Genomic DNA, 25,709 nt, shown 5'->3' with positions numbered 1-25,709 from the left:
GGACCACATGGCTAGCTTAGGTGGCGAAAATAGTGGCATATTGAGCTATTTGGGGGGTTGCAAGGGGCTGTTGGCTGCTGGCTGAGGACCATCTAGTAGAAAAATTTTCTCCTATGATACCACCTACGGATGGTGGGTAACAAGTCTTAAGGCCTCAAAGCTAATGCTCAAGTAGCATATGAATTGATCGACCTTGATGCCCTAAAATGAATTCAATTCTTCTTTATTTATAGGCTTCCTTGAGGGGTTTCATCTTCATAATTGTTTGAGTAAATGTTACTCAAAACCCCAATTCTAGGTTTTTTGGCCCAGCTGCCCCAAAAATTACCCAGTAATGGGTATTTTTGGGGGGTTTTCTCCATTTTTTTAATGGATTATAGCCTACGGGGATGGATAAGCTAATGAGTCCCATTCGTTCTCAATTTGTAGAGGACATTACACCCCTGTTCCTCATTGTTTGATTAAGAAGAAGGATTCAAATTAGCTACCAAGACTTGACATATCTTGCAAGGGGCTGAATCCGGTGCAATTATTCAGACCATAGTCTAGAGACCCCATTCGAGCATTTCATGTGTTTATGGATGGAAAAACCGATGAATGGAGGATTAGATCCCCTTCTTAGATTATTGCCTAGAATCTTCTTGAGGCAGGTATAGTATTACACCTTGTCCAAAAATTGGTTCAAATATTCCGAAAATCTGTTTAAGCATTAAATCTTTCGTTGCTCCTTCCTTATATTGATTCTTAATATATGGGTCTTTGCAATGTCTCTTTCCAACCATGGATTAGTTGGTGAGTAAGGTAATCCTTTTATTCTTCTTCCAAAAGAAAGTATTCATTAAGTCACACTTTTAGCACATGAGAAGAAATCCTAACTCACAACAAGGTGTTAATAAAAACTCAAACATAGCCTACTATCATAATTGTAGATAGGAAATTGACTAAAGTGCAATCCAATTTATCTAAGAGCCAATTTCTAATAGGATAACCATTTTTTGCCATTAAGTGTTTCAAGAAGGTTGAAGGTAGACTAAAGGAAGGTTATGAAGAGTTAAAAATATACCATATAGGAGACTCATCATGATTGACAACAACCAACTTAAAAGTAGTGAAATTGAGAAATGATGAATTGAAAGTGTTAAGTATGGAAGGATATGGACACACTAACACTAGTTGCAATTGTAATTATTTGTAGACAGTGAGTAATTGTATTATTGATAAAGAACTGAATGATGACTACAATCCTTCGTGGCAGTGTGGCTATATAGGCATTGACTGGCCACGAAGGTGAGTGGTCACATCTTTTGACCTTTGCCCTTTCATAATTAATGGGCCATTAATTAATTAAATTATTTAATTTAATATTAATATTATTATTTAGTTAATGTTTTTTATGAATATTTTATTCAAAACATTGCCACCCATTTTAGAGATGCTTTGTCCTCAAGGCATAGCAAGAAGGGTTTTCTCTAGTTGACCACATTGCTATGGAATGACATCTTTTATTTTGACTTTGTTTGTGCCTTGTGAGTTGGTGAAGTCCTCGTGTATTTGCACCTTCCTTGAAGTTGGAAGCTTTAACACCATATAATTTATAATATCGTACTTGCCAATTAAACTCCATGAGCTGTTCTTTAAGGTTTGTAGTATACCTTCCTAATTGTATTAACCATTCTGCACCTAGCACTATATCCATGTCCTTGAGTGGCAGGGCAAACAAATCTGTTTGCAGCTCTAGTTCTTGTATCTGTATTGAACAACGTTGCAGGAAGCCCCCCCCCCCTGGATCCTAGGCCGGAATCGCGCTCCGTACGGAAGCGTTCCGGAAGCGCACCAGGAAGCGCGATTCCAAAAAATCCGAAGCGCGATTCCGTTTTTTTAAAACGCTTCCTGGTTTTTAAGAAGCATGGGCCCCGAAGCGCGCTTCGGATGGCGCTTCGGGCCTCCGAAGCGCCACGCTTCGGGCCCGGAAGCGTGCGCTTCACGCAGCGCTTCGGAGCGCTTCCGAAAAAACCGCGCGGGCAAGGGAAAATACCTCATTTTTTTTAATTTTTTTTTAAAGTTAACTTAACTTAGCAATGAGGGGGTGGGTTAGGGTGAGTTTAGGGTGAGTTTAGGGTGAGGAATGAATAGAATAAAGCCCCCATTCATTCCTCATTTTCTCACTTTGAGTTTATGAGAGTTGGAGAAGAGAAGAGAGGAGAGGAGAAGAGAAGAGAGGAAAGGAGAGGAGAAGAGAGGAGAGCTTGGAGGAGTGAAGAAGGAGGAGCTAGGAGAAGGAGGAGGAGCTTGGAGCAAGAGCTTGGAGGACTTCATCTACAAGAGCTAAAGAGGTAAGTTCAAACCCCAAACTCCCTTGTTTTTTTGAAAAAAAATTTGTATTTTTCTCCTCCCTCTCCTACTCTTTCCCATTGTTTCTACTTGCTCCTTTATTTACAGGTTGTCCACCACCTATATCCATATTCCAAGATGGTGTTCTTTTGGCTTCTATGTATCATTCCACTCTTGGTTTTAATGATGGCAAGGGTGAAGAATAGAAGGGAAGAAACAGAAGAGGACATTGGTGATGGTCCTAATAGTAGTGACCCAATGTATGATGAGGAGGAAGGGTTTGAAGAGGAAGGGGATGAACTTGAAGGGGACACTGAAGCACAAGATGGGAAAGGTACATCAACACCCTTGTGGAACTATGTGACCAAACTTGATGGGGGAAAGGGTGGTGGATCTTACAAATTTGTGTCCCCTCATGGTTGTCATGGAGGAAAACCATATTGTGGTTCATATACCCGTCTGAGGAGGCATCTTTGTGGGGTGTTGGACAGTGATGAAAAAAAGGGTTCTGTGGGGGTACAAATTTGCCCAAACATTTCCACTGAAGAAAGAAGAAAATACATCCAAATAGAGATGGCTGCACAACAAAAAAACAAGAAACCAAAAACTCATTCTGAATCAAGTGCAACCTCTAAATTTGGTAGTTGCTCATCTCCTCATGGTACTTCTGCAACCTCTGGAGGTAGAAGAACAATAGGGGATTTCCTTAATGTTGCTGGGAGGGATGATGTGGATGGAAAGATAGTCCGTTTTCTTTGTGCTTGCGGTGTACCATTCAATGTGCTTCGCTCTCCCTATTGGCATGACATGGTAAAGGGCATCAATGAAGCCCCAAAAGGATACAAGGCCCCCAACTATGAGAAAGCTAGAACAGTGTTATTAGAAAGAGAAAAAGCTAAGGTTCAAAGAGCTTTGACACGTTTTACAAATGAGTGGGTGGATTCTGGGGTATCCATTGTATCAGATGGGTGGACAAATATTAGAAACCAACATTTGATAAATGTTCTTGGTGTTTCTTCTAGTGGTGCAGTATTTATTGCATGTCATGACTCCTCCTCCATCAGTGCAACTGCACAAAACATTGCAGATCTCCTACTGAAATCAATCAAAGATGTTGGTCCGAATAATGTGGTTCAAGTGATCACAGATAATGCAGCAAATTGTAAGGCAGCAGGAAAAATTATTGAGCGTACTCATCCAAACATCTTTTGGTCTAGGTGCCTGGTTCACACATTGAACCTTTTGATGCATGATATTGTGAAACACAAAGATTGTGGGTGGATTGCTGAGGTTTACAGGAAAGGGAAGCAGCTCATTAAATTCATCACAGGGCATACAAGGGTAAACTACTTCTATGGCACTTACTCCAAGTTGCAATTGCTTAAAATTGCAAAGACAAGATTTGCTAGTTATTACCTCACCTTTAGGCGGCTAGTGAAGGTGAGACAAGCTTTAACTAATCTGGTGTGTGCTGAAACATGGGATGAAATTAACACTGACACAGATGGTGCTAATGCAGTCAAGGACATTGTTCTTGACAGTTACTTTTGGTCACAGGTTAAATATATTTTGCAATTCACCAAACCAATTTATTACATGATCAAGTTTGCAGATTCAGATCGACCAGTAATTGGGGAGGTGTATGAGCAAATGGATAGCATGTTGGGGCAGATTAAAGACATTGTTGAGCCTAGAGATACCACCTTGTACAATTATATTCGTGTAGAGGTGCAAAACCGATGGGAAATGCTAAATATTCCATTGCATGCATTAGCATATGTTTTGACACCTAAATACTATCATCCATCATGGCTTTCAACACCAGCACCTGGGGGGGGAAGCAGGAGAAAACCACACCAAGATCAAGAGGTTCACCAAAAATATATGGCTGCATTGAGTAAATTAATCCCTGATGAGGAGGAGGCTGCATTGGTACGGAGACAGGTGAGCAACTATATGCTCAACACTGGTCCATTTGGGAGCATGCATGCAATTAGAGATCGAGAGACTTTTTCTGCTCTTGAGTGGTGGAACATGCATGGAGGGGGTACTCCACTTCTACAGAGTTTGGCATTGTGGGTGCTATCACAGGTGGTAAACACTTCTTCTGCAGAGAGGTGTTGGAGCTCTTATTCTTTCATCCACAGTGTTAAAAGGAACAGGTTGAGTTTAGACCGGGCAGAGAGCTTGGTTTATGTTCATTACAACTTGCGATTGTTGTCCCATTACTGTGAAGATGCAAAGTCTAATAAAGACTTGTTGATTTGGGACAAGAATCCAGAGGAGCCCAATTTGGAGGATGGAGTGTTGCGACTAGAGCAATTAGAGGATTCTCTTTTCCAGGTATGTCCATTGTGGTATGAATTTTCCAATTTTCCCTTATAAAGCGTTTCTCTAATTCATGTTTTTAATTTTTTTGTTAACTAGTGCTTTTTTTTTGCATGAATTTTTTGAGCGATTCTAGGATGATGATGACCGTGTTGATATGCCACCACCCCCATCTGGTCCCTTGGTTCCTAGGTTCCATGGTTCAACACCAACAGCAGGGGGTTCTTCTTCATCAGTTTCAGTGCCACGACTTCCACAGGCACCATCTTCTTCATTGCCACCACGTGGAGGCCCGCCACCACGTTCTATTCGTGGTGGAAGGAGGAGAGATTAGTAGATATATTCACAATCTACTACTTTTTGTCATAGATTACTCATTAGACTTGTAGACTTGTGAATTTGAATTTTGAACCTTTTTGGCTTGGCGGTGACCAAGTGACATATTTTGTAAACATTATTATTTGAATTTTGGACATGACAAATGTTGACAGTTGCTCACTTGCTAGATAAATCATAATATGCTCTATGTTTTATGTTTTATAATATGCTTAAATGTTTTATGTTTTATAATATGCTTAAAAGTTTGATGTATGTTTGTAATAGCTAGAATATAGATGATTGTTGTACATACTAGTAACTACAATGGAATCATGGATGTCATATCTATCTTGATTTATGCAAAAATATGCATGTTTTCATGTCTTCTACAATTAATTTGGTATTTGGGATGTTTGTTTTGAGTATAAATGCAAAAAAATATAAAAAAAATATATATATATAGCAGACGCTTCCGCGGACGCCTCGCTTCCTAGATTTTTGGAAAATGACGCTTTCGCTCTCCCGCTTCCGCTTCCGCGCTTCCGCTTCGCTCCCGCTTCGTGCAACATTGGTATTGAAACCTTATGACATTCTCCTATATCTTCGAATTTTTGCCTAGTAGCGACAATCATGGTCAGGTCCTTGACTGGGCATATACAAAGATCAAGTTGTTTAGTAAGATCAATATTTATACAATTGTGAGTACTGCTAGAATCTACAAGTATATTGACATTTTTGCCTCTTATGAGCCCTTTAAGCTTCAGGGTTTTAGGGCGTAACCTCCTTGTCATGTTTGTTGGTAGAGTAGTAGGCTTAATGTTCTTTCTTCTTGGAGACTGGTTTCTCTGCTTCCGAAGGTGTGGTGGAACGTATTTTGCAGTGACTTGTTGTTTTTGACCCTTTGAAGAATTGCTTTCTTCATCCTGATTTTGTTGGACACATGAGATTGCAGCTAATGATGGTTCCTTAGGATCTGAATCTTCATTGTGTGTGATAATGATTTCTTCATCAGGTTCTTGTACTTCAACTTGCCTTCCATCTACTATTTTATAGTAGCGTAAGGACATGCCTTCGCATTTATGTCCTGGTGTCCAGTTTTCTTTGCACTTGCGATAATTATTTTTTTATTTTATCCTATTCTCAACTTCATAAGCATACAATTTGTTGTTAAGGGATCTGTGTCCTGATGTCCATTTGTACCCACAATACCTACATTTTTTTGTCTCCTTTTTACCTGAGTATTGTTGTTGGCCTTTGTCGTCCTTGAATGTTGACATTTTGAACTTATGTTTTTGTTCAATAAGCTTGGTTGCATGTCTAGCTTCTTCGATAGTTTGTGGTTTGTACAATTTCAATTCTGCACGAATATAATATTTAAGTCCACATCTACATATTTTAAGTAGTTGTTCATTAGTAAATCCTCTTTGTCTTGTAGCCAAGACTTCCATTTTGTTAGTGTATTCACTTACAAACCCTTTTTGCTTGAGATGAAAAAATTTGTCGTAGACATCATCTTTTTCTTCGTCGAAGAATCTTTTTAGCAACGCATCCATAAAGTTCTTCTAGAGAAAGGAACGAGCGTCACATTTGTCTGGCCACCATAGGAACCAATCATATGCCTCGACTTCCAAATTGTTGGATGCGGTCATGATTTTCTCTCGTTCACCTATTGGCGGGTTTGATTCAAAAATGACTTCCATTTTATTAACCCACACAATAGCACCCCGATGGTCTTTACCATCATATTTGGGTAACTCCTTTTTAATCCGTTGATAGGATCTCTCTGGAAATTTAGTGTAATACCGGCTACCTGAAAAGCATATCTTAGGCGGATCAGCAGGTTCATGCACAACCCTACTTTGTAGGTTGGATTCTAGTCCTTGAATAGTTTGGACTATTAGCATGTCCACCTTCTCCATTAATTGATTAAGTTGTTCGTTATGGTCGTCAAGTCTTTTGGTGGTTTCCTCAAACTTGTTGTCTCTTCGTAGTATCCTTTCCATCATCAATGTTAACTTTCTTTGACCCTCATTAAATTATGTCTGTGCTTTTTCTAAATTGCCAAGACGATATCGCACACCATTGATGTCGTCTCTACAATGGCTAATATCGGCTTGTAGTTCTTCATTATTCACCATTTTGCCTTTTTTCTTGGCAGACCCTCTCTTTTTCTTTATTTATTTCTAATTTAATAATAGGTTTAATTAACTAGGTGTATATATATAATTATATAATTTAATATTAATTGTATTATATAGTTATTAAATATTAATTAATTATATCAGTGTTGATAATATCGCCGAAATATCGGCGATATTCGCAAATATCGCGATATTTTCGGCGATACGAAATTTCGGCCACGAAATAGCGCGATATTTTCATGTTTTTAATTTCTCGCGAGAATTCCGAAATTTCGGCGATATTTTCGTAAATATCGCGCTACGACTGTAAATATCGCCAGGTTAGGTTTAATCGGGTTATAAAATGGTTATTGTGTTTTCGATGCCCGTCACTTTGTTTTCGTGCGAGCTGGAGAGTGAGACGGAACCGGTGGCGGTCGGTGCTGCGAAGGAGGGTTTACCCGGTGCTTAAAACATAAAAGGTATGAATCTTCAATCGTTCACATTGAATCCGACATCGTCCGAGTCCCGACGTCTTCACTGTTCAATAATACAACGCAACGCTGCAACACATTATATTGGTATACAAGCAATAATGCAATGTTGCTATGCAATGTGTTCATTCCTATGCGTTCATTCCTATGCAAAGCCACCAGCATTCATTCTTATGCAATGCGATATGGTCTTCAAATGCATTTGGTAGAAGGTCAATGCCATATGTTCTTCAATGCATTAACTTCAAACCAGTCAACAGCGTAAACCAGTGTACACTGTAAACCACAGTTGTAAACCAGTGTTTTATAACATGTTGCATATAGTTCAAAGCAGTGTTGAATCCACGAAGAGTCAGACTGGAATGCTTTGAGAGTTCTAGCAAAGGTCATGCTTAATCGTGCCCATGTTCTTATTTTTCTTTTGGCTGAATGTGGTTTCATGTTTTGTTGTCATGTAAATGACAAATGGTTATATTTTTATGTTATTACTTTAAGGCTTAAGCTTCTTTTCTTGCTGGAATAAAGTTATAAACACTAGAACAGCAATAAAATTAGAGCAGAAAATTGTAGATTCAAATGTCAAATAGTTGCCTTACAATACAGCATAGCAGCTCTGCATATCTCCACAACAAACTCTGATTTTTGCCCAAGAATGTTCTCAGTTTCCAGCACCTATTGTAGAGCCTTTTTCCCATGAAATCACAACTTGGAAGTGAAGGAGAGGCCTTCTTTTATAGCCTTTATCCATAACCCAACAAAATAATAATAAAGTAATGAGCTAGAAGCTTTCTCCATATGGGTTGTTAGCTTGCTTGTGATTGGTGTAGCGGCTAGCCTATTAGGATTGAATAGGTATTATCAATTTATCATTTTGTTTGAGAAGAGTGTTTTGAGATATTGATGTTTTAATTTGTTTATTTCATTTAAACATAAGACAATACGTTTTCTGATTTCTTTGCTTAATAATGATGTTTTCTTCCCTTTCTTTCTGCCCACCATTGTTATATGAAATCACGGTAAAAATTAGTTTTTAAATAGTGATTCTGTTTGATTGAAAATATTTGTGCACACAGAGAAGTGAGGTGCTCTACAACTCAGGTGGAAATAGTTATTTGTGTCCATCTTCATGTGTGTGTGATGCTTAGAAAAGGGCAGCATACAAAGGTCGCTGTGTGTGTGTGTATCTTCTCAATTGGTTTGAACTTTGGTCTACATCCCCAGGGCTGTCATAGATGACCTGCTGATAGCCAGGGGGCAGTGAGGGAAAAGTGGGGGTGCATTACACTTGTACCCCTCACTCAACCTGGAATTTATAACACTGTCACAATACAGCAGCCAGCTAACCAGACCTCCAGTGACAGCATGACCTCCTGGGGTCAGCAGGATATGTGATGTTATTTTGTTTGAGTCCTTGATTGGACAATTATCAGGGATCAGCAGGATTTGGTATCGCCTTTGAAGTTTGATGTATCATTTCTATTTGACATCATATATATCAATGCCTTCTTCATATTTATGTGCCAATGTGTTTAGTTCATGTTGTTATTGCTTTATATGTTTAGAAATCTGAAAAAAATGAATATATTATGCATTTTTTATGCTTGCCGATATTTGCCAATATTTTGCCGATATTTTCGCCGATATTTCCGATAAGATATTTTCCGGACCCTCGCCGATATTTTCCCGATACCAATATTATCAACACTGAATTATATAATTGTAAATTATATAACAAATTGATAATTAAACTATATATATATATATATACCACTGTTGCCAATGAAAAAGCAGTGAAAAAAAATTCGAAGGCCGACAACAATAAGACGATGGTAAACGAGACGTATGGTGGATGAACTGGTGGCTCAACGGACGAAACAATTGACAAAAGGACACTGGTCCACAGAGATAACACAACCCAAAGGTCAAGAAGATGACCATTGTTGGTCGGAAAAACACAACGGTCAAGTGAGCAACTTACAGAGTGGACCACTCACGAACAACCGACAATGGAGGTGTATGCACTGTGTCGACGGATAGTTGCATAGGGAAAAACTGGACGTCGCTGGAATTGATGATTGGGAAACATAGCAGGGGGATGGAAAGGATGATGGACAAGACACAGGGAATGCTGTGGCATTGCAAAAGAGACAAAATGGATAGATACAACAATGGATGAAAACATAACAGACAGTATGGTGTTGTACAAACATAACACACAAGGATGCAGCACAACTTTGATACCACTATTGAAGAAAAAACACCAGTTGCAATTGTAATTATGTGTAGATCGTGTAGTAGAGTAAGTAATTGTATTATTGATAAAGCATTGAATGGTGATTACAATCCTTTGTGGCGGTGTGCCTATATAGGCATTGACTGGCCACAAAGGTGAGTGGTCACATCTTTTGACCTTTGCCCTTTCATAATTAATCGACCATTAATTAATTGAATTATTTAATTTATTATTAATATTATTATTTAATTATTTTTTGTGAATATTTTATTCATAACACTAGGCCTTTTTCTTTTTTTCTGTGCTCCTTGTGGACATCGAAAGAAAAACCTTTGGGTCGTTACACTTGACTATTGGGGCATTGACTGGCCACGAAGGTGAGTGTTCACATCTTTTGACCTTTGCCCTTTCATAATTAATGAGCCATTAATTAATTGAATTATTTAATTTATTATTAATATTATTATTTAATTAATTTTTGTGAATATTTTATTCATAACAGTAGGCCTTTTTCTTTTTTTCTGTGCTCCTTGTGGACATAGAAAGAAAAACCTTTGGGTCGTTACACTTGACTATTGGGAATTGATGGCCATCAACGTGGAATAAGGCAATAAACATAATTTCTAGCCATCACGATTCATTATCTGACTTCAACCCATGACTCTTACTTAAATGCCTAATACATCCAACATAAATACTTTGCATGAAAGAATGTCCTATGTACCTTATGTGTGTTGAACCATCATCGTTGGATGAGTATGCTGATCAAGTGAGTGAGCTGAGCATGATATATACGAGAGGCATTTGAGGGGCTGCCGTCTGTGGAGAATGCTGGTCATTGTTTCTGTAACCGTTGTCTACAACGTCATTAGTAGTCCTAGTGTGAATGAATGAGTCAATTTACATACCTTGTGGTGAAGGGGATTGTTCCTCTCACTGATTTGTCTGTATTGGAGTGGAGTTTGATGCTGCAAAGTCATATTCCAGCCACCATACTAAGCTCATAAAGACATCATTATATTAAGGAGAACAGCCTTGGTACATAGCATAAGTCAGTTTTGAAATTAGGGTGTTTAAAATGACAAAAAGGTCTCTTTTCAGATCCCTCTAGTGCTGCAAAATAACCCTGAAAAGCAATATTTCCTGCACAAGGAAGAGGAGAAGAAGATAAAATAGCAGCCTTACAATAGATGATGACAGCCCTGAATATTTCCTCAAATAAGCTCCAAATTTGGACAAGATATTATTGATTACGGCCTCAATGTAGTGATCTTCTCTACAATGAGAACATTAGTTGTAAATGGAGGGAGGGCCTCTTTTTATAGGCGCTCCTTGCAATGATAGATGGAATAAAATATCATTAGAAGTGTCTAGATTCCCTTAGAAGTGGGATGCTTGACTAATTAAGCCTCCATTTTCTCTTGAAGTTGTCAAACTGTCCAAGTGTCATCCTCATATGTGAGATGCACCACTAGAAAATTGCTTTTCCTCAACTGTTATGCCCTTCTAGAGTATTCTTCATGGAATACCGTGGTTTATAATGGCCAAATAATAATAAAAACTGCCTTCTAGAGTGTTCTTGAGCAAGTCGCTGCACTAAATATTGTTTCAAGGCTGCTTTAATAGTAATTTTGTGACTAAGACTGCCACATATGGGCTAGAATGAAGGGAAACCGCCATAAAGTATGCCATAAACACATCAAGACTTCCCTTAGATGAAGGATGTCTCATGAAGAGTTGTGTGTTCAGCCCTGTAAACAGGTTTGGAAAACCATGTGTCGTCTTCCACCACAATGCCATCTCATGCATCTAAATATGCAAAACATGCATTTTGATATGTGAAAAGTGCCCATGAAGATGATTATGCCTCCAAATATGCAAATATATCTCCAGCAATATGAACATGTGTGATTATGCTTCCTTATCTCCAGCACCTTGCATGTTCTAGTGGTTCAGTCATTTTCCCTGAGGCTTTCCTTAAGCATGTTGCATTACTTATCTGATTTTGTTAAATATATTGACCTTAATATTTCGTATGGGTTCAACAAGAAAATCCCTTGGTTTTCGAACTGCTGTTTTAATTTCAACCTTCAAAAACTTTGAGGTTTGGCACTTCATTTTGGAAGCCTTTTTGTACAGGTTACTTTCAATTATAATGGCAAGCTTTTACGGAGCATAGTTGCATTGTTTTGGAAAGATATCCTTGGATAAATATCATGGTTTTTTATTGCATGGAAGCAAATACATTAATGCTTGTAATAGTTTGACCTTTGGTTGTCTATGTTAATGATATGAACTCATCGAATTATGTTTCAAACTCTTTATGGACATTGTAGGTAATCAAAAATTATTATGAAGGTGCGGATATTACTCGGGAAGGCCTAGAGGCTGCCCTACTTGTTGGCATGGGTCCAAGGGAGAAAAGGCGTTTAAGCAAGAAGAAAGGTTTGGTTTTTAAGCAGCTCGGCATAAATTCTAGTTCTATGGACAGTAGTGGTTCTAAAGGCAACGAAGTTGAGAGTTCTCCATGGAGAAGTACTTTGAGCACAAAAGGAACGGATGCAGAATTAATTTCATCCGCTGTTGTGGAAGAGAATTTGCCAAATTTTGTAGAGTATGAAGATTTGTGTTTTAATCAAGACAATGATGAGACGAAAACCATTGAAGCTTACACCAATGGTAGTGCCACCATGGATGAAGAACCTGAGGATTCTTTGTTATCAGGTGTAACTGATGAGGTTGAAGAGTCAATTGATTGTTTAGATGGAGAGTCAAATACTCATTCAAATGGAACTGTTTTCCTTGGAGGGGATTTATACGACCAAAGAATAGATGAGGTTGGGGTTACTGATTCTGATAAAATGGGTATTGATGCTATTGTAGAGGAGCAGTATAACAGCTTTCCAAATTCTCTGAAGCTTAACCAAGCTGCTGGATCAGATTATATTAGTGAAGCTTCTGCGGAACCTATCACAGGTGGTTTGGAAATATCCAAGCGTGCACAGAAGATATCCTTATTAGGTCATGGGCCGCATGGAAAAAGAGTAGTGGAGAAATTGTTGCAGGAGAAAGGTGAAGATGGCATTCGTGAGTTTTGCCAACAATGGCGTGTAGTTTTTGTTGAAGCTGTTAAACCTTGCTTTTTACCAGCTGGGTGGGATATCCACCATAGGTAAGCGTTGAATTCTTTTTATTCAGCTTATATTTAGTTGCTTGTGTTTCTCATCACACCTCTTTTTTGACCTCCTGAATAGAAAAGCATCATTTCAGCAGTTTTAGTTTGTGAAACAGATTATCATTTAGCTGTGGCTCTATCAACATTATCACATGTTGAGGGTAAAATATTTGGTGATTTTATTAAATATTTTTTCAAGTGAGTATTCCTCCTCCATATGAGGTTCTTAACAACTCAGTCTGTTAAAGTAATGAACTTTTAATTTTATGAACCCAATTTTCTTCCTTTATAATACTGTTCAACCTGGGGGGTAGGAGATTGGAAAATTGTCTACCTCATATTTATTAATGAGCCAAAAGTCAACAGAAAATACATTTGAGTGAAGATGTCTTTTGTGCTTGAGCGAATTTGCATTTTTTATTTATTTTTTGGACCAACAATTTTTGATGACTTGAGACTGAAAAAAATGTTTAGTTGAAGATCATTCAACTAAACATTTTTTTCAGTCTGAAGTCAAGGATCATGAAACAATTCTCTGAAATATTATTTTGTACAGATCTTAAAGTGTTTGAGAAATGCAGTATACAAGCAAATAAAGAATGTTGTAATCAACAAGAATACATTCCCAATCAGTTAGCCACTTAGATGATATCCAGACAAGGTTTTTTTGCTCCGTAAGTTATGGTAGATTCACAGTGAAATCGGCTATAAACCCTAATCCAGGCAAGCAAAAATACCGCAGAAATGATCCAACCTAAATAACAGGACATGCCCCCGAAGGGTGATGTCTCTGTATCCCATTTGTGAGACGTGTATGACACGTGTTTAGGACATGTGCCAAACGCGTGCTGTAGCCATGCCCTACCTGTTTGACTATATAAATCAGTTTTCACTGCTATTTTCTTAGTTTTAGTTGTATGGAAAGAGCTCTTATGGTTTCTCTTTATGCAAGTGAAGGTTAAAATTGAGATTTGAAGGCATTCCAAGTGTTTTGTAAATGTTCTTTTCTAAAAAAATTGGATCTTTATGTCTATATTTCATTTTTTGTATTCGTAATTTTTAAATATATATAATTTTTTGAGCACATGCACATCTCTCTCTCTCTCCTTCTCTCTCTCTCTGTCAGTTAATTTTAGGATAACAATGGTATGTTCTATGCTTAGAGCAATTTTACTTCAATTTTCTTTATTAGCCCAATATCATATCCAGTACAGCAATCACATCAACATGATAGTAAAATGCAGATAGAACATAAACAATAACAGTAAAAGACAAGCCAACACAAAAGGACACACGATATGGCACCAACCAGGGACAAACCCCAATTTGGGGAAACTCTTGATCAATTCTTCTTATAATTCTTCAAAAGTTCAGCAGAGAGAGAGAGAGAGTACAATTTACAATATTCACTTGCCCAAACTGATAAGTCAAAACAACAGAGACAGAAAGCTCTAACCAGAAAGTCAACGTTGGTTAACAAGGCTGAAATTGACCTCCAAAACAGTTTGGTCAACCTTGGTCAACTTTGCCTCCAACAGCATGATAATGGAGCCCAAAACAGTTCGAAAATAACCAGTCAAATCTGGTCAACAAAAGTCAACACAGCAACTTGAATTAGGGCAGTCAACGCTGGTCAACGCAGGGGTCAAACTGCCTTGGTTTTTGTGCCCAGAATAGTGGCCTGCCCAAACAGAAGTCTCCCTCACAAAACCGAAGTCAAACAGGGTCAACACTGGTCAAAGTCAGCCTCCTGAAATTTCGGTTTCCTGAAATTTCGGCCCCCTGCAATTTCGGTCAAATCTGGTCAACGCAACAGCTAGAAAATACAATCTTTCTTTCGCACGTGTGGAGAGAGAGAGGTCTAGAAATCCGTACCCAATTAAGATGAGAGAGAGAGATGAATGAGATGAGATGCCAAAATGAGGAGGAGGCACCTTGTATTTATATGCAACGTTGAAGGCTGGAGGAGGCTAATTTGATGGCTGGCCGACTTTGACAATTTGTCCATAATCAAAATAAATTCATAACTTCATTTGTACATGTCAGAATGGGATTATCTTTAGATCAATCCTACACCTCTTGGAAAGAGGAATTCAAGAAAAATATCAGATGCCTCATAAGAGCTGTCCAAAGTGATGTTTGGCCCTAGTTGCCAAATTTAACGCCCCCTCTCAACTAGGGAGAACTTCGCCTGGCAAACTGTTTGACAATCTGTACCATCCCTGTCACTGCACTGCTTTGCTCTGCTGAACCATGAAGAAAGAAGAAATGATCGAGAATGTATCATACCATTCTCCACTGACCCGAAGTCAGTCTCCAACAACAGAGAGTGTGTCATACCACTCTTAACTGACCCATAGTCAGTTTCCATTGATCCCAGATTAATATCAACATCCTAACATAGGGAGTACAATAGTACACAATGCGTCCATCAGTAGTACTATGGTCCTTATCCCCATTTCCCTACTCATTGGCCAGATGGGAGGTACTTCCCATGAGTCCCAGATTGCATGGGTAGGATGTGTTGGTAGGAGAAAGTGAACCATTCATCCTGCTCATATGCCATAGGGGAGGGTGAACCACTCAGCCTATGCATATGCCACCATGGGGTATCACAAGGGAAGGTGAACCATTCACCTTGTACACAATGCACCACTAGGGATCGTTCATCGCTCCAAGAAGTACCCCAAGATCCCCGGAGCTCCCAGATCTCACTGTCCATCTCATACAAGACCCTCGTAAGAGGGTCTCTCCACAACTCCAAGTCGTTCACGGAATGTTAAGAATTTGACCTTCCCGAGGGGCTTCGTAAGAATATCGACAACCTGCTCATCGGTCCCAATATAATGGAGCCTTACCGCTTTTTGCTGTACGAATCCTGGATAAAGTAGTACTTGATATACATATGCTTGGAGCGATCATGAAACATGGGATTCTCAGAAAGGCGAATCCCACTCTTGTTGTCACAAAAGATCACGATCGGATCCAACACATGTCCAAACAACTCACTAAAGAGCTTCCTCAACCAGACAACTTCATAGGAGGCCATACTAGCAGCAATGTATTCAACCTCAATGGTGCGTAAAGCAACTGATTTCTGCTTCCTGCTCATCCATGTTATTGAAGTAGAACCTAGAGAGAAGAAACATCTTGATGTGCTTTTGCGATCCACCACACTGCCAGCCTAGTCTGCGTCCAAGTAACGATGGAGCCTCACATTCCCGACAGTGTATCTCAGTCCATAAGTGATTGTGCCCCGGAGATATCTCAAGAGATTCTTGGCAGCAATCCAATGTATATGATGAGGCTCGACCATAAACTGACTCAATGTGTTCATTGCAAAACGTATGTTCGGACGGGAGTTTACCAAGAACTTTAGGGTCCCTATGAGTTGACGATACTCAGAAGGATTTCCCAAATCAGGCTTGACAACACTTCCGCATAACTTCTTGAAGTTAAGTTCTATCAGAGTAGTCACAAACTTGCTGTTTGCCATCCCAAATCTTTCAAGTAGCTTCATAACATATTTTCCTCGAGAAAAGAAAATCTCCCTTGGCTTTTGCCAGACCTCCAATCCTAGGAAGTAATGCATCAGTCCTAGGTTCTTATATCAAATTCAAAAGCCAACTCTCTCTTACATTGATGAATAAGTGGGTATGCACTTGTCAGAAAGAGATCGTCCACATAGAGTACCAAGATGAGAGGTCTATCATTCTCAACCTTAAAGTAAAGGTTTTGATCAGTTTCACTTCTTATAAATCCCAACTTCATCAGATAGCTACCGATCCTCTCATACCAAGCCCGGGGTGCTTGCTTCAACCCATAGAGGGCTTTCTTCAACTTGCATACATGTATCTGATGATCTTGAACTTCAAACCCCTCAGGTTGTTCCACATAGACTTCCTTCTTAAGTGAACCATGCAAGAAGACAGTCTTGACATCCATCTAGTTTAGATTCCATCCATGTGAGGCAGCAAGGGCTATAATCGAATGGATGGTGGTGTAGCGAACAACGGGTGCAAATATCTCATCATAATCTACTCCTTCCTTTTGAGAGAAGCCTCGAGAAACAAATCTGGCCTTAAACTTCTCAGCACTTCCATCAACACCATGCTTGATCTTGTAGAGCCATTTAGAGGTGACAACAGATTTGTCTTGGGGTCTAGGGACCACATCCCAGACATCATTCTTCATAATTGACTCGTCCTCTTCATTCATAGCATCCTTCCATACTTGTTTCTTCACCCTTGGTACCTATTAGGCTTCTTGCTTTCACGAAATGTCCCGCTCGGTGCAACATGTCTCTCGGCATCCTCGAGAGTTTCCCTCGGCCATGAGGGTCTCCTTTTGGAGGAGGAGGGCTCATGAGGAGGAGGATGGATCCATCGGTTCTTCAACATCAGGCATCGACTCATCCTGCGAATCGCCCTGATTTCCAGTTGATCAGTGGTTGTCATTGATGTCAACCCAAGTAGCACCAGGGGCTACCCTGATCTTGCAAGGGCATTTTGACTTGACATCTCATATTATTTTGCGTCAAATATCTTCTCGATGGATTCTACTCGTCGAGATGTTTCTGTTGATATATGGTACGTCTCCCAATTCTTCACGGTTTGTGAGTTATTTGCGTTTGAAGTTAGTAACCTCAGTTAGTGGGCTAAAACCCTATGGGGTTGTGGCATGGCACTCATAATTGGTTGTGGTCCTTGAATAGTCAATAATTAATAATTTTTTTTGCTTTTGCTCCTAAAATTCCTCCAGCGTTCACTTGTTGAGGACCCTCTCAAATCAAGACATTCATATAAATAATGACCCTCATATCCTCTAGTAGGGATTTTGTGGCTTCAAACAAGCCATCGTGGCATTTTCGCTATAATTTTTTTCCTGTGAAGCTTCAGAAGCTGAAATTAAAACCCATTTGAGCCGAAATCTTGGTGAACCTCGTGATCGAATTTCAGATCTTGGTTCGATATATTTTCAGAGATATGATCTGAGGAAGTTAGGGTTTTTGTAGGCTCCCGAATTCCATGTCAAACAAGTGATGTTGGGAAAATCGTCATAACTTTCTCTCTAAGCATTGGATTCCAATTTCGTAAATAGTGACAGAAAGAGGACGAACTGTAGTTTGTTGGGTATTGTTTTCAAGGCCGAAGGTCGCAACAGTGAGACATGGCTCTTCGTACAAGTTCGCTCTATTGAACAAGGCTATAATCAGGTCATCGTGGGAGATTGGGCATAACTCTTTCTTGAAGAATCCAATCTTGATCAGGCTGATGGGGTTGGAAAGAGGACTCAGAGGGCTATGATAGGACGAAATTTCAGACCCTGGAGATTCGAAATTACATAGATACAACAGATTCAATATCGAGCTCCTACAAGGCAAGAAAAAGCATGCATTCAAGGATCATTGCAGTAGGGACCACACATCAACATCAAGGGTAAGTCTCCTATAGCAAGGTATGTATGATTAGTGTTTAAATTTGAATTTTGAGTATCATCTCTGACATATGTTTTTGCAGGACAACGTAAGTATATACAGTGTCTCGGTTATATCTCTATGTCTCTATATGTCACAATTAATTTTTCGGATGTCCAATTCTTCATACTACACATTTTATGCTACATATTTTTGATGCTACACCAAGTTTGCTAAATCTATATGATGTTGTAAGTTCATGTTACTTGTCATGATTGATATAATGGTCTCAATTGTCGTACTTAGAACTTAGTCCATCACAAGTCTAGGGTCTGTCATCAGTTTTTATTATATATCTTTAGGTCAGTTTTGGATATAGTCTTGCAGAGAGTCCAGGCCTATATCAAGAGTGGGATTCTTTGTCCACTGCTACAGCGAGTCAACAACAAAAGTGACAAGCACACTTTAGGTACGCATTGTAATTTTTACTTTGTATTTATTCATTATTATGCACTTATATGTGTTTTGCAGGCAGAGGTAAGTTGAAGGGTATTTTGTTTTGTTTTGGGATTGGTTTCGTCGGGCAAATTTTGCATGCAGGTAGAAGAAGATTCAAGTACAACATCAAGCAAGAATTCAAGAGCAAAAGTATCAAATCAAAGGAAGCATTGCAGTGGGACATCCTTGAAGACATGACAACCATTCAGATATTGTGAAGTATTGTTAAGGCCAAGAGTCATTATTGTAAAGTTGTAAAAGAGTAATTTATAAAAGAGTCATCATTGTAAAAGAGTCATTTGTAAAAGAGTCATCATTGTAAAATTGTAAAAGAGTCATTTGTAAAAGAGTCATCATTGTAAAGATTGTAAAAGAGTCATTTTTGAAAGAGTCATTCTGCCTAGAGTCGAAGAGGCAATGTTGGGAGGTATAGGAGTCATTGTTGGGATGATGTCATGGTTGGGTTGCAGGTCATAGAGTGATTGGGTATTTGGTCAAGTACACGAAAATCATTGTACATATTATTGTATCGTGGATTGTTGTCCCTGGTTTGGGAATCCACAGTCTTGTCTTATTTAAGTCATTATAGGGTGGTAGGGAGGTGCTAGGTAGGTGTATGAAGTCGCCTACAGGTTGGGGCCTGTGAACACTTTAGGGTGGTAAGGTGGTGCTAGGGCGAGTTGTGGCTCGCTAGGGTGTTGGGGCATCCATTCAGTTGATTATTGAAGAAACCAGGGTGTTGGGGCGTCCTTCCAGTGGGAGCTGGAGAAGAATGCTTTTCTAGAATTATAAGAAGTTGTTGCTTTCATTTCAGTTGGGGTTGAAGATTAAAGAATTTATTAGAGAAGCGTTCGGTGGTTTTTGACCTGGAGGGGGTTTTCCACCTAAAATTCTTGTGTCTACTGTGTTTTTTATTGAAGATTAAATAATGCTCTAAAAAGATTTAAAAGTGCTAATTGCTAAGGAATACTGATTCACCCCCCGTCTCAGTATTTCCAACATTTCCGGCATCTGCTTCTTTGTCCTTCCTTGGATTAGGAAGGTTGCTAATCTTCCTTAGGGCAATATCCTCATCGAAGGTGACATCATGACTCAACTCTACTTCTCTTTGACTAGACACAGATTCTATATGCGTTAGAAGTTTCATTGTAGCCCACAAAAGCTCCTTTCTTCCCAGATGCCTCCAATTTACTTCTCTTTTCTTTCGGCACATGAAAGTATACGGGACTACCAAAATTTCTAAAATGAGAAACATCAGGTTTCTTACCGGTGAAAACTTCTTCTGGAGTTTTGGAGTCCAATGGTTGATGAGGGCATCGATTTTGAACGTGCACAACAGTGTTGGCAGCTTCTCCCCATAGGAACTTTGGAAGTCCTTGATCATGAAGCATGGCACGAGTGGCTTCGATAATGGAACAATTCTTCCTTTCAGCAACACCATTTTGCTCAGGAGTATATGCAGTAGTAGTCTCCCTCTTAATGCCAGCTTTCCTGCAATAGTCATTGAATTCATTTGACTCATACTCGGTTCCATTATCGGTCCTCAATATCTTGATCTTTTTCCCTGTTTGATTTTCCACCAAGGCTTTGAAGGCACAAAACCATGAGAATATTTCATCCTTCTTCTTCAAGAAATATATCCAAGTTTTTTGCGAGAGAAGTCATCCACAAAGACAACATAATATAAATATCCTCCTAATGATGTCACAGGCAACATACCAGATAGATGAGAATGAACCTATTGAAAAATGTCTGTGGTCTTGCTATCACTCGAGGGGAATGGTCCCCTTGTATGTTTTCCCTCGGCAAATCGTTGACATACACCTTCATGCTCTATTTTGAATTCGGGCATAACTATAACCATCTTCCTTGCATTGGGTAGAGCCTTATAGTGAAGATGAGCAAACCTCTGGTGCCATAGTTCGGATTGAAGAGATGTGTCGCAAGACATGGCTCCCAATGGACTTCCTCCAACTTGATATAAACTTTCAACCCTGAATCCAAGAGTAAATGCTTCTTTGAATTTTTTTTCCGCACACGTACCTTTCCATCGATGAATGCCACCTTGAATCCTTTGTCTTCCATCGCTGAGATAGACACTAGATTCTTCTTTAGATCAGGTACATATAGTACTTCTTGAAGATGAACGATGTTACCTTGATTCAATTGAAGGGTAACATTCCCAACCCCCTTCACGGGATAGGTGGCATTGTGTCCAAGGATAATTTCCAAATTTGTATCCTGATCTATCAGATTTGAAAGAGTTTCCTTGTACCCGGTGAAGTGCCTTGAGGCACCACTATCAATCAACCAATTTCCCAAAGTATCAGGAGGAGAGGCAGTAGAGAGGGAGATAAATTTCCTTTTGCTTAGAACTTCAACATTAGACTCATCATGCTTCAAGTTCTTGTTCTTTTAGAAGCTTGATCATTTCCAAGTTGAGTAGCGGAAGCATTCCTTTTGCCTTTGTTGTTGAACCTGCCATTCCTTTGATTGTTGTTGTTGCCCCTGGAATGATTGTGATCATCATCTTGAGATGTGTCCCTTCTATTTGGACACTCCCTGGCATAGTGACCAAACTTGTTGCAAACGAAGGATCTTCCCTTCCTTCCATTTTTGAATCTTGGTCTTCGTTGACTTTGCTTCTTTGAACCTGCGTTGTTCTTCCATTTGGCATGAGCAGAGAATGCAGTAGGATTATTCCTATTCGAAGGCATCTCCAATTGCATCATCCTTGTTTCTTCTTGAGAACATCTAGTCAGCAATTCTTCAAGACTTGGAATTTTGTCGTTATTGAGGGTAGTAGTGTTGAACACATGCCATTTGGGAGGAAGACCTCCAACGATAATGGGAGTGAGCTCCCTGTCAGCAATAGCTTCAACAATCGAACGAAGATCATTTTTTATCTCGGTAATCCTCATGAAGTAGGATTGAATATCCTCACCTTTTCCCTTCTTTATATCCTTCAACTTGTTTTTGAGGAAAAGAATTTGATTTGCATTGCTAGATTTGAACATGCCAACAAACCTGTCATATATCTTCTATGATGTATTCAAATCGGAGATGTAAGCAACTAAGTGCTTATGAATAGAATCCTTGATGATCTTCTTGGCTTTGACTTCACCCTTCTTGTACTTTGTCTTAGCAGCAGCAGGCACATTTGAAGGAGGTTCTAGAATCTTTCCCTGCACATAATCCATGACATCTTGCTCTTCTAAATTCGAATCAAGAGACATCTTCCATGCATGATAATCAAACTTATCATGAAGCTTATCATCAGACTTGAAGTAGGATGTGGAGGCCATTCAGAATTTTTCTTGATCAGTGATTTCTCCTCTTAGTGATTGCTCTTCACTCTTGCTTGGGCTTTGTGTTCACCTCAGCTCCGATTCCATGTTAATTTTAGGATAACAATGGTATGTTTTATGCTTAGAGCAATTTTACTTCAATTTTCTTTATTAGCCCAATCTCATATCCAGTATAGAAATCACATCAACGTGGTAGTAAAATGTAGATAGAACATAAACAATAACAGTAGAAGACAAGCCAACACAAAAGGACACAAGATATGGCACCAGCGAGGGACGAACCCCAATGTGGGGAAACCCTTGATCAATTCTTCTTATAATTCTTCAAAAGTTCAGCAGAGGGAGTACAATTTACAATATTCACTTGGCCAAACTGATTAGTCAAAACAATAGAAATAGAAAACCCTAATGAGAAAGTCAACATTGGTCAACAGGGCTGAAATTGACCTCCAAAACAGCTCGGTCAACCTTGGTCACCTCGGCTTCCAATAGCAAGACACTGTAGCCCAAAACAGTTCGAAAATAACCAGTCAAATCTGGTCAACAAAAGTCAACACAACAACCTGAATTAGGGCAGTCAATGTTGGTCAACATAGGGGTCAAATTGCCTCGGTTTTTGTGCCCAAAAAAAAGAGAAATTCGAAAATTCCTCAAAAGAATGAATATTTCGATGGTGCAGATTAAAAGATAATCAAATCTTTATCAGTGGTCGAGATTACTTTGATGGGGATCAAACCAACTAGTTGTTTGGAGAATTTACCTATAAACTAGAAGCCATTTGCTTCTCAAATCATTCAATCTTTGAATCATGTACTAGCTCTTGAAGCTCTCTTGTAATATTTTTTGGAATAATAATAATGCAAAGTCTTTGGGGTTTTTGTTGATGGCGGTGTTCATTTTTTGCTTCTTATGGTAATACTGTTCTTAATATTTTGCTAAATAATATCTTTAAGAAGTTGTTGATTTTTAGCTTTTGGGAATAATATATTGGATAAGTATCTTGCTTAGGCTATTGGATCTAAGATAATGTTCTAATTTAATTGAATTAGTAGGTATCTCTAATTCTTGAAGATTACATTGTTATTTTATATCTCTATCAATTTAACAACTTGATCTAGTGTATGCAAAAATCATTTGTATTAGAAAAACTTGGGCGTTAGGGAAAGTACTCGGTTGGACCAGCCAACTCCCAGGGCATAAGATCTAAAGAGCTTTCCTGATTGAAGTCCCAAGATTTATCTAACAAAGTTTCTCTTGCAGGATTTCTTGGCTAATGCCTCATTTAAAATTGTTTATCTTTTATATACCGAGTTTAATTGATAGTTTCGGCTAGCAAGAGTTTATTTCTACTTATCTGAGAGTAGAGTTGGATTCATACTTGTCAGATCCAGTAGATCTGTATATTATTTGTATAGATATGATTATATTTGTAAAATAAATTTTGTAATTTTTTTTTTTCTTTTAATCTTGGTTTTGCAGATGGGGTTTTCTGGGGTTTGATTTTTATTTTTTATTTTTTTATTTTTGTATATATTGGGGTTTTGGGTATTATTATTTTCATTTGTGCAGGTGAGATCAAGTGGAAAGAGTTGGATAAGGGATAGATCTAGGCCCTTGAGGGTAAAATCTAGTCTCCAAAATTTTTGCAGGGCTTGCCATTAAAATTTTTGCAACAAATCTGAAGATCTGAAGCAAAATAATTTTTTTCAGAACAAGGGTTTCAAGTTTTGGGGCTTCTAAGCCTAGATCTGCCTTCTCCCAGCCCAACGCTTGCCCTCATTGGCCCTAGATTCTCTTCGCTCCATTTCTGATCCGAATATTTAATTTTCTGAAGATGATCATTGGTGGCTTTCGCAGAAAAATTGGTAAAAATTTGTGTTTCAGGGATTCAATTTTTTTTGGCAACTTGGGCAAATGATCTTTAAGGCCTAGGTCTTAAGGGTTTGATCTCTAAATCCTCTTTCGGTTATGTTTGCTACAACAATCATATACCTTTATAATAGTAGTGAAAAACACATCTAATTAGTTTGAAATTAACTGAAAAATTGCTAAATACATTAATAAGTCACTTATGTTTGATGGGTATAAAAAATTTGGCCTAGATTTACATTTTTGGGTGACTGTTATCTTTGAATAATTATGTTTCTGAAGTGTGAAATATAACAGTGGGAAAATTTCATATGGATTAGCCTAAACTTAGTTCCTAAGTTGTCTAATACATTAAGGAATTAATTTCTTGAGTTGGACATCCATCATTAAGCCTATTTCATGTTTTATTTACTGACTGTAATATCTATATCAGATCTGATATAATTATGGAAATCACATCATAACAGGCTGAAAAATCTGAAAATTCATGTGGATAAGTTTTGAGAAAATTTCAGTAAATTTTTGGCATAAAGATTGCATTGATAGCTCACTATTTTCATTGTCATTTTGCTGCTGTCATAACATTTGTTTGTTGTTGTCCTAAAGTTTTTCTTACTGCTGTCCTGAAGGTTTACTGCTCATTAAATGACACATTGGGTATAAATAATTCACTATTAGCTTACTGCTGTCATAAGATGTTCTATTTGCTCAATCTTATTTGATTAGCAATCTCATTTTCCATCTTTTAACTATGCTTTCATCATAAATATTACTTGGTTTCATTGTCTAACATAAATAAAATCCTAAAAGCACTTTTATTTAAAGGCATTTTGAGTTGTTGCTCCAACACCTAATTCTAATTTTCATCTCTTGTTTCATTGAGTATTTTCTTGTTGCTTCATTTGGTTATTGCCTTAAACTAATCTTACTTCATTGTTTAACATAAATAAAATCCTAAAAGCACTTTTATTTAAAGGCATTTTGAGTTGTCTCTCCAACACCTAATTCTAATTTTCATCTCTTGTTTCGTTGAGTAGTTTCTTGTTGCTTCATTTGGTTATTGCCTTAAACTAATCTTACTTCATTGTTTAACATAAATAAAATCCTAAAAACACTTTTATTTAGAGGCATTTTGAGTTGTTGCTCCCACACCTAATTTTAATTTTCATCTCTTGTTTCGTTCAGTATTTTCTTGTTGCTTCATTTGGTTATTGCCTTAAACCTAAGTCACAAAACATGTCCCTCAGGGTCTCGTGTCCCATATTTCACGTGTCAGACACGGAAACCATCCCAAAACGTGTTGAAAACGTTTTTCTACATGTCCTCCAATCAAGACACGTGTTTTGGACGTGGCGAAAACATCCCTTAACGTTTTTGGTTCTTAGGATACGTGTTCGATGAAAAGTGACATTTAAAACCTGCAACATGGTTTATCTTTAGGTTTGTTTTGTCATTATTCGCCACCAAAGTCGAGTTTGCTCGCTGCCGAAATCCAATTTTTTGTGCAGTGTGAGGAATTCCATCAAATTCGAGTGCAATTCTCACAACTTCACATCAACCTGGACCTGGAGATGCAAGAGACGAGCGTTCACGTGCTTTGTTGAGAGTTTGGAGCACTT

The 25,709-nt window shown here is 38.5% G+C and overlaps 1 protein-coding gene across 1 annotated transcript in view; it reads left to right on the top strand.

Annotated features, from left to right (window-relative positions):
• The window catches only part of LOC149248820 (protein RRP6-like 3), a 301,074-nt gene that overhangs the window by 240,810 nt on the left and 34,555 nt on the right, over positions 1–25,709 (top strand). The window contains exon 10 of the mRNA XM_089458557.1: positions 12,161–12,996. Within this exon, the coding sequence (XP_089314683.1) occupies positions 12,161–12,996 (836 nt within the window). The remainder of the gene's footprint in view (positions 1–12,160; positions 12,997–25,709) is intronic.

This window comes from Pinus tabuliformis, chromosome 7, assembly GCF_031772625.1.
Source record: "Pinus tabuliformis cultivar Carrire ecotype Pingquan chromosome 7, CPIR1, whole genome shotgun sequence".
NCBI lineage: Eukaryota > Viridiplantae > Streptophyta > Pinopsida > Pinales > Pinaceae > Pinus > Pinus tabuliformis.
Note: the sequence above shows the minus strand (reverse complement) of the source record. Positions and strands in the feature narration are given on the sequence as shown.